General features: G+C 35.5%; 1 protein-coding gene across 1 annotated transcript; it reads left to right on the forward strand.

Moving 5' to 3' along the window:
* The first annotated feature begins 120 nt into the window (after positions 1-120).
* On the forward strand, positions 121-10,622 carry LOC141847689 (importin subunit alpha-2-like). Its single transcript, XM_074735752.1, has 11 exons — positions 121-225; positions 1,423-1,642; positions 3,477-3,630; positions 3,863-3,965; positions 5,698-5,882; positions 6,251-6,330; positions 7,225-7,375; positions 7,764-7,845; positions 7,927-7,985; positions 8,568-8,873; positions 10,339-10,622. The coding sequence occupies exons 1-11, from the start codon at positions 162-164 to the stop codon at positions 10,498-10,500; spliced, it is 1,566 nt and encodes a 521-aa protein (XP_074591853.1). The 5' UTR covers positions 121-161; the 3' UTR covers positions 10,501-10,622.
* Positions 10,623-10,729: the final 107 nt, after the last annotated feature.

Below are 10,729 nucleotides of genomic sequence, written 5' to 3' on the forward strand. Positions count from 1 at the left end.
TTTTTCCTACCCGTCTAGCGGAAGTGTAGTAGAGAGTCTTTTGTGTAAATAAATAAAAGTGAGGGTGTTTTCGAGCAAATAGTCTATTTTTATCGAATAAAAAACCAGGGCGAAAAAGAGCGGAGAGGCGAGGGCAGAACGCAGAGAGCGAAGCCGGGGAAATGGCCGATGATGACGTCTCCCAACCATCTTCCCAGTACCGTCGAGAAGCATTCAAGGCCTCAGGTACGATTACTTCCCTACTTTCTTTTTCTTCTTCGATTCCTTCTTTAGCTTCGCCGGTGGACGTTCGAAATGCGCAATCGACTTCGCATATTCTGGAGGGTTTGAAACCCTTGAAATAGACCAAAAAAAACATTAATTTTGTCGGATGCCGTTATCTAGGCCTGGATTTAGTTAGCAGTAGTCTGTTTCAACAAGGACACTGCTTTGTTGTTAGATTATGTATCATTTACTACTTATCCGAGCTAGTGCTCGGAGAAGTTCATCTTGTGCTAAGATAGCGTCGACTTTCACTACTTAGATATCTTTTTCTTGATTAAATGGTGAACTATGAACTTAGATTCATTACAGGTTTTTGAGCCTCAACTTGATTTAGTGGGGTGATAGAAAGGTCTGACTAGGCTAATGGAGCCAACTGTTTGCACCAACTAATTGATAGCCGTCAAAACCAGTACATGGATCCATTGAAGGACTTCTATGATTGTGTATGTTTTTCCTGTAGAATGTGAATCTGCTAGTTCATTAAAGACTGAGAAATAGAGCCATTATCCACTAACATCACAAGAGAGATTTGATTCGTCCTCATTTGCTCTTGTGATGGATATCTAAGTATCTTTTCATTATCCTTAATCTTTTGTTATGAGGTAGCTACATGTGTTTGTCGATATTGGTAAATGGAAATTTTACTTCCATGGTTCTGAAGTCTCAACATTGGTCCTTTTTCAACTGAGTAATTTTAAGTCAGATGGTATTTTCACTATTTTGTGACATGTAGCAATGGGATCTGTTCCTGATGTAAGATTAAACAAATGAAGACTAAAATAGATAGCTAGAACTTTCTACATTGATAAACAAGTCAGGAATTAAATGGCTCAGGGTTGTGTTTGTTAGAATTTCTAGTGTATGTGCCTGCTTTATACACTCAATGGGCTATTTAAAAATTTCAGTCTATTTTATTGAATCTCACATTACCTGAGTTGTGTATAGGAGTCAAGACCAATTGAAGTCAAAAGTTAAGAATTTCCAAGGAAGGACATGTTAGAATTTTTGGTTTCTCTTGTTGAATTCTAGATGAACAACTTCATCTGGGTAGGAGATATCTGATGGAATTATTTTCAATATTAGTTCTTTGTTGCATCTATTTGTTAATTATGCTTATATTAGTGTATTAGTGATGCTAAAATTTATCTTGGCAAGCAGTACATAATACTTCTGCACAGCGGAGGCGGCAACTTGCTGTTGCAGTGGGAAAAGAGAAACGAGAGGCCTTGATACGGGCAAAGCGCTTGTGCCGAGAAGCACTATTCGAAGATAATGAAGTTTCATTGGAAAGGGACATGGACACTGATGAGGAGAAAACAGCTTTGGATGCTCAAATTTCTCAAACTGTGGATGATCTAAAATCTGCACTGACATACCAGTATGTACTTTCTATTTTGACTAGATTCACATGATCGCATTCACTTTCGAAAAGCTTAAAAATCTTATATTTTCCTCTCATGTGTGTGTATTGTGTTTTTCTTTTTTCACATTTATATGCGGTTGTAAGGTTATTGTTTGACCTGTTACTTTCATGATCTTGTAAATTTTATGCCGTTTTCTGATTTCATGCAGTTTCCACATAAAAAGTTTTGTTTTCATTTGTACAGTTACTAAGTGTGATTGTTTTGTCATATTCAAATGATAATTATTTGCATAAATAATTTTGTTGGTTATTTAATGTAAAATCAAACTGTATCTTTCTTACTACCAATACATGAATAGTAGACGATAGTATGTGTTCCAGGAGTCCATTTGTTGTTGACAAGTTGAAAGAAATAAAGGTTAAGGGAAAGGATAAGAGGAAGATAAAAAGAAAACGTAAACGAACTTCTAGATGATGCAGATCTTCTTAATAATATGCTCTTGCATAGAGGTTAATGGAGGGATAAGAATAATGTAGTCGAAACCTCATACTTGGGAAATACAACTTCTTGTTTGCCTTGGTCTATATCTTGCTGCCTTTGTCGTCTTGTTGAGAGTTAAAATTAAAGCTGCTTCCTGAATAAGAAAATCAATAGAATAATTGTGCATGAAGTAATTCTCATGTTGAATGAACCTTTGAAGTATTTTGTCAGTTGAGTGAAGTTTTATATTATTAAATGTAATTGGAGTACAACTCTTTGTTTATACAATCCTCAATCCTAATAATATATTTAAAAATAACAATGTGGGAGTAATCCATTATTTCTAACATACTCTCAAGCTAGCTGGAGTATTGAAAATTTTCATTTTGTCGCGCAAAAAAGACATTGATTCACATAAAGTGGCTGGGTAAAATATAGCAATCTCTTCTTTAAAAGAACTGCATGGCATATTGATTTTCTGACATAACCTAATCACTAGCGAAGTGGTAATCAACTTCAAATATGTTAGTGTGTTCGTTAAATATTGGATTCCTTTCTATAATGATGAGAACTGGATTTCCACAATGCCTATTTATCAGTTTGATGATTGTAAATGTGAGTCCATCAGTTGAAGACTCAAAATCCACAACATCTCACTAGAGGTTTGTTGTTGTTCTATATTTTCTTTGACATTAGAATGACGTACTTCATTTTTTTTTCTTTCTCTTCCTTATTAGATTGTCTCCAATACAAATGCAGAGTTCCCAATATTTAGAAAATTAATTATGTTTGTTTGCTCACTAAGTAGTTACATGAACCTAGCTGTTCTTGGAATTTGAAGCATATGAGATTTTATGCATCTAAGCAGCAAATTTCAGATTTACCCATGTGATTGCTTCTGGAGATGGAAGTGTGGAGACTCTAGTCATACTCAATGTTATTTATGAGAGATTATCAGATATTTTGTCATGGGAATATAAGTTCAAGTGATTATTTCTAAATAATGAAATTATATTGAACTCTAACTTCTAATTATTGTTGAAGTGCAAAAAGAATTTGTTGATCAAAAGTTGAGACATTAATACAGGTATATAACCAAGGTTGATTAAGAGCTGTAAATAAATTTCAAAATAGGTTTATCTGTTAACAGAAGACAGAGAGAATGGAAGATCAAGGTCAAGGGACCCAGTTTTCCAATCTGTCTTATTTTCTCACCTTGTCACTTCTGTACTTTCTTGGAGATTCCAAATTCTCTCCCTATAATGTTCTGATAGACACTTTGAAAGCTAAAAATTATGTTCCTCATGTTAGCTTTCTTTTAGCCCTCATAAACCTCATTGGCCTGGTGTGTTTTAATCGAAACATCAGCGGAAAGGGGGCTACACAAAAAAAGGTGGAAACATTACGTGAGCTGAGGCGGCTGTTATCGAAATCTGAAGTCCCTCCCGTCAAAGCAGCTCTCCAAGCTGGAGTCATTCCTCTCCTGGTGCAGTGCTTAGCTTTTGGGTCACCAGATGAACAGGTTTGCATCTTCTACCAATTCCTAATAATTTCTTGCAACTGGAAAACAGTTGTTCTGAATTCAGGGGCATTCATGTTATCTGATCAACTTTCCTGCTATCTACATTTTAGAAAGACTGATGTGGTCTTCTGAGTTCTGGTAATGCAGGAAATCATATCGATCAGATTATCTGAATTGATTCCTTCTGAATGTTTGTCATGCTATTATAACTGTCTTTTTAATCTATATACAGTTGCTTGAGGCAGCTTGGTGTCTTACTAATATAGCTGCTGGGGACCCAGAAGAAACAAAGTCGTTAATGCCTGCACTTCCTTTGCTTGTAGCTCACATTGGAGGTTTGTTGGACACCTATAGTTGTCTAAGCATAGTGTCTTTTTCCATCACTTTTTTAATTTGTTTTTAGATGCTCTAAAGTGGTTCGTACTGAACAATTTTAGGCATGCAAAGTTATAAAATCCATATGGCGTGTAATTTTTTTCTGTCCTTGGTTCATTGTTTGGTTATTTCACCTTTTTTGTCAGTTGCAATCATTAAGTTCATAAATTCTCTCCCTGCCTACAGACAATGTCTGGTTCTTATTTAATTTTGTCCAAGTCTGCATAATTCTCTAGTAGCCTTGTGGTTGTTGCTTTTATCTCACTGGCCAGATTTCAAAATAATCCTAATTTTGTGATCTCTGTTTATTTTCTCTATGGTCTTTGCATGTATGAGAACCTTAACTTGAAATGCAAACCTTTTTGAAGCCATCTTGATATCTGAATTTATTCTGTAAACTGTGTCTTGGTCAGAGGATTAAAATGTTCATCTTTCATGGAGAAATCCTTCTATACATGAATGTGTTTTTGATGAAAGCTAGATCTAAACAGACCAACCTAGACCGTTTTAATGGTGCTTCTGACACAGAAAATCTCGTGTTGTGCCTGTTGGCATGGCTGAGATTTTTCATTTTGCTCTCTTGCTGAGATGCTGAACGAGTTGATACCAACGCCGAACAAAAGGAGAGGGAGCAGAATGGCACATTAGCACCAACACTGAAGGAGAAGTGAGGGAGAGAGTGAGAGAGAAGATCACCTATCGGAGGAGGGAGGAAGGAGTAAGAGAGAGAGAGAGAGACGACGATATCTACTCCAACTTTGTGTTAGAAATGATGAGATCTACTAGAGAGAGAGAGAGAGAGAGATTGGAGAGAGAGTAATTGCGCAAGAGATTCCAAAACTCCTTTAATTGAATAAGACAATATGATTAAAATTGATCTAAACAAAAAACAATCAATAAATCAAGTTCGAATTAAACCCAATTTGAAGCTGCTCAAGCAAGGTTATGAACCCTAGTCTACTTAAATGATAAACCCTACCCTACTTAAATGATCTTTTTTAATTGCTATATCTTATACTTGTAAGTTAATAAGTACCGAAATTGTATTGACATGGCATGACATGGTATAAAAATCTTATTGTTCCAATCAAAGATACTCTGGTACAGCTCAGGATTTTACACCTTAGTTACCTTGGTTACTACATTTGGTTGCTACTGTTTTTTTCTAAAAAAAAGAAGAAGCTAAAGTACAGAGATTCTTACATGAAGTAGTAGTATATATAGATAGAAAGTTAGAAGCACTTAGCATATATGAGGAGTTCTGGACTCTGAATTAACTAGTAGGAGAAAGGATCCCTGTCAAGGTTAAACAAAATACCAAAGCATCAGCTGTTAATATTCCAACCAGAGTTTCAAGGTTCACTTACAAAAATTATACTACATTGAAGTTCCATAAGCTAATATGCATCATGTATCTGCATTCACATGTTTCATATTAAAGTATCCATCCACATTAGATGTATTAACAAGGAGTATGGGATGATAATATGCTTTTATTGGTTATCATTTTTATTACTCAAAAATAACTCTACTGACATGTAGTATGTATTGAATAATAGCAAGGATTTAGTGAACCAGGTAGATTTTTGATAATATTCTTTGGTGGCAAAAAGTTTATGTTTTTGTTCTGGGATCTTTCTTGCTTGCATGTCTAAAATCTGATCAGTATTACCTAAACTGTTTATCTGGTAGAGAAGAGTTTGGTGCCCATTGCTGAACAGTGTGCTTGGGCTTTGGGAAATGTTGCTGGTGAAGGAGAAGAGCTGAGGAATATTTTACTTGCACAAGGAGCTTTATTACCTCTTGCACGTTTAATGATGTCTAATAAAGGTTCCACTGCAAGGACAGCTGCATGGGCATTATCAAATCTCATTAAGGTATGCATTCTTAATTTTATTAAGTTGAAATGTTTCATTAACAGTTAGAAATAATATAATATATATATTTATATAAATATATTTGTCCTCTGAGTGAATTTTAGCAAATTTAGTGTCCTGTAGTCCTGTAGAAGAGATGATTCTTGCTTTTCATAAAATCTGGCAGTCTCTTGTGACTATCTAATAAAAATTTACTCTCAAATTCCGTCATAGGATTTAGCAAGAACTAAAAATTTGCGTGTCCCTGATGAGTGTCATAGTTTTACAGTTCATCCACATTTCAGTATCATCTCAAGGTTGCTGTTTACTATGAATTTTTGTTCATTCATTAGCCTTTGTACTTTATATTGTTCAATATTTACATGCAGGGACCCCATCCTAAAGCTGCATCAGAACTGATAAAAATCAAGGGGGTAATTGATGCAATTGTGCAACACCTGAGGAAAGAGTAAGTTGTTGCTTGGCTTTTCATGATTTCCTTATTTTTAGGTTTGAGCGAATTTTGATTATCTTCTCTAGAAGTTCTATTTATTGATGCTTGGAATAAAACTAACCAGCATTGTTGTCGACTGTTTCTTTGTTTCTGTTAAACTATAAATCTATAGATTAGATCCTTTCCTAATAGCTTAAACTCTTGAAGCAGGCAGTCACTATCATGGTATGGCACACATCTTATATGCTCAAATCCTGGCCCATCCTTGTATGTGTTCTTATTCAACTGTCACATGCTTTGTGTGTGATCGGGTTGCACTCTCTTGTGACTTAGTCCTTGTTCTGACTTGCCACAAGGAAATGTTAAATCATAATCAATACATTGGTTCATTTCCTAATAGCTCAAACTTTTGGAAGTGATTTCACTATTAACTTACGAAACCAATCATGCTGGAATTGTTCCTGAATACTTGTGCATCTGCTTGTTTATACTTCTTGCGAGCATTTTTCAAATCTTTGATCTTTTAGATTCTAGAGGGATGAAATGTTTAGTGAAGGGCATTCCAAGTTTTTGATGTAGGTCCTGTCGCTATCATTCTTTTAGGGATTTGACCATCAAATTTCTTTACACATTGTCTCGTGGTTGTAGATTTTGGATGTTTGGTCTCTCCTTAAATGTTATCTTTTTTTGGTCTTTGTGTTAAGAGTAGTTTTTTTTATAACTTATGATTTAACAAGAAGAGTATTGGTTTTGGTAAAAGCCCTTCAAATTTGTTAACATTTCTCTAACCTGCTGCTGCAACATGCTCAATGCAATATTTTCAAATATTAATGTTAAGATCTTCACTTGCCATGATGCCTGTTGGATAATTTACCTACTTATGTGCTATATTTGTTGCTAAATTGGCAGGGATGATGAGTTGGTGACTGAAGTAGCATGGGTGGTTGTTTATCTGTCAGCCCTTTCAGAAGTGGCTGTTGATTTACTGTTGAAGAATGATGTTGCTCAACTTCTAGTCGAAAAGTTAGCTGCATCTGAGAGTTTTCAGTTGCTAATTCCGGTAATATGTATTTCCATGAGATTTAATCTTCTTGCTTTAAACTTAAATTCTTTTCTTATGGTTGATAAGTATGAACTATTATCTCCTTGCTAGGCCTCATCTTAAGGTACATCTTTATCCTGCTAGCTTGAGAAATGAGTAAAACCCCAAGAACTCAAGTGTGACATACACAAACTTGACTTACTTGATAGTTGATACTCATTGTTATTTAGTGTCCTAGTTTGTTCTTGCTCTCCTCCCCTCATGATACAAACACTACATTCCTGGGGGTTGGGAATAATTCTTACATTTTCTCTTAGATGTAGGATGCCAGCGATGTTATTTTCCAATATCTGAAGTTGCAGATAATCTAGATTTTCACCTGATGATAGATATTTCATTCATTTAGGTGCTTCGCAGTTTGGGTAATCTTGTAGCTGCTGATGGCTATATGACAGACAAGGTCCTAATTGTTGGATATAACATCACAGGTTTTCTCCTGATTCTCTCAGTAACATACACATGAGATTTTTTTTTTTTTTATGCTCAGCATAACTTATCTTATTTTCCAGAACAATTATTATCTGGGTTGATAAAATGTTTGAAAAGCCAACATCGGGTCTTGAAAAAGGTACGTCATAATGAAATGGGTTAATTGATAAATTTATCACAAGCTTCTTTTGGATTTAATATCTATCATAACATTTCAATGTTTTTCATATCCATGGCAATATTTTTGTTTAAGTGTAAAATCTAACTCCTGTCTGTTTTTCATTAACTTGATTACATGCAGCAACAGATCACCCTATCAACACCATGTCAACATTGATGTCTCCTTTTTCTCATCTTTTTTTTGCAAAGGATGAGAGAGAGACAATTTCTTGCCCTACCAACCTCTGGAAAGAAAAAAGAAGAGGAAATATGTAAAGGCCAGATCAATGCTCAGTGTTGACATGGTGCTGATGTAGGTTGAATGAGTGATCTGCCTTTTGCCCATGTCATCGAGTTAACATCAGCTCGACTCAAAACAAGGCGGATTATGGATTTTAACTTAACATATAAACATCGCTATGGAGAAAAAAAATTGAAATGCTGTGATAAAAAATCCATACAAAGGTTGTAGTAGATTTATCAATTAACCCTAATAAAGTTGTAATGTGTATGGAAAGCATTATCTTTTTCTTCCCCATAAAATCCTTTATCAACAATTTAGGAAGCTGCATGGGTTCTATCTAACATAGCAGCAGGATCTATCAAGCACAAGGAGTTGATCTATTCTAGTGAGGCAACATCTTTATTGATTCATCTTCTATCAAATGCAACATTTGATATCAGAAAGGAAGTAGCATATACTCTTGGAAACCTATGTGTTGCCCCATCAAATGATTTAGAACAGCCAAGCATAATTGTGCACCACCTGGTTTCACTCATAGAACAGGGATGCCTTCCTGGCTTTGTGCATTTGGTTCGATCTGCAGATATTCAAAGTGCAAGATTGGGACTCCAGTTTTTGGAACTGGTGAGGAAATCTTTATTCTTTAATTTTTACGCTTTCAATTTCACCTTTTTATTTATTAATCATTTTCCTTGAACATTAATTCTAAAGTTATTCTACTATAGGTTTCATGAGAGGATAACAGATTTTTAAAATATTGTCATTGATGTGAAAGCTGAGGAATGAGGATGATATACTTTCTATGGATGCCTACATTAGATAACCTAGAAAACAGGAGTATCTGGAAATCAAACATAGAGAGTGGCCAATTTTGAGGAACTTTTAGGCCCTAAAAGCAACTAATTGTTTCATCCACAAACTTCTCTTGATAGTTACTACCCTTCATATTTAATATCCATCAGGGTTTCATTTTGTTAAAGAGAATTTATTTTTGTTTCAGAAAAATAAACAAACTTTGACTAGGCAAAACCGAATATATTGCACTCTCCTATAAATCCAACTTCTCAGTCCCAGAAGCAAAGAAAAAGAGAGAGAATAATATCATGGAAAGGTTTCTAGTATTTTGCTGGTTGAGTTTATTGATGCTTTTCATTAAGTTCATTGCTTGTGGATAGCTTACTATTATTCATGATGCTTTTAGTTCATAAGAATAGTTATTCTGTTCCTATAAATACTCATGGAATAAGCTTTGTAATGTTTAGGTGCAAAAGTGAACTTGGAATACTAATTCTCATAGATTTGTGATTCCCTATTCATAAGAAATTTATATTTCTTATATGCTCAGACTGAGTTTGAGTCAAGTGAACTGGACGAGCCAAGTGGGAAAGGATGGTCTGTCATGTCATCAGGTAAGCTGGGCTAATCGAGTAGGTCATGTTGAATGACCAATAATACCAAGACGACTAGATGGTTTGGTTTCTCCAAGCGAACTGGAAGGCCTGTCAAATTGAATGGGTTGAACAAACTAGTCGAGCCAACTGAGCTTGGTTGATCAATAGGTCATGTCGGATTGGTTGGGCCGAGTAGGTGGATTGGTTAGGCCCAATGAGCTTGTAGGGTCGAGCGAGCAGATTGGTTAAGTCGGTCAAATTGAGCCAACAAACTGGTCAGGCTATTCGGTAGGGTGGGCTTAGTGAGTCAAATAGGTTGACGAGGCTAATTGGGTCATGCAGTCCAGGGGGCTAGGCCAATGTACCAGTATGGGGCCAGGTGGACATGGTAGATCGCATCATGCTATGCAAATTGAGACAAAAATAATTTAAAATGAGATTATGACTTTCGAAATTATTCGCTATCCATTCATAATAATTTTCATCCAAATATAAGAATAACTATTACATGTTCATTCCATTCACCATGTACTAAACGAACACTTATTTATATTATGCCTTGTCTATTTCATTCCTTAGGAATACCTGATTCAATGTCATTTCGATTCGTCTAACTAAATGCGCCATCATGCTTCAATACTTGTGTTTAATTGCAGGATCATTCCTCTTTCATATTCACTACCTACACACTTTTGCAGGTTATGAGGGGAATGCCAAATGGTGAAGGCCCAAAACTGGTCGAGGAGGACGGAATCGAAGCTATGGAACGATTCCAGTTTCACGAGAATGAAGAGATCAGGAACATGGCTAATGGTCTGATCGACAAGTATTTTGGTGAGGACTATGGCCTCGATGAGTAAGAAGGCACTCACTTCACCTTCACTGACTTTTGTTCTCAGGTTCTTTGGTGTTCTTGATGTACAAATTTACGAGTTGTCAACCCTAAATAATGTTTTTAGAATTCTTTTGTTGGCTCAAAAATCTGGATGACTGTTTGTGGTGGTTTGATTAATTTAGATTGCACTCTGGGGAAATTGTCATAATATTCTCCAAAAATTTAATAGCATTTTTTAAAGTAGCCTCCAACTT

The sequence above is a fragment of the Curcuma longa genome, chromosome 16, assembly GCF_044706935.1.
Source record: "Curcuma longa cultivar G26 ecotype Majalengka, Jawa Barat chromosome 16, ITB_CL_G26_1.1, whole genome shotgun sequence".
In the NCBI taxonomy this organism is placed as follows: Eukaryota; Viridiplantae; Streptophyta; class Magnoliopsida; order Zingiberales; family Zingiberaceae; genus Curcuma; species Curcuma longa.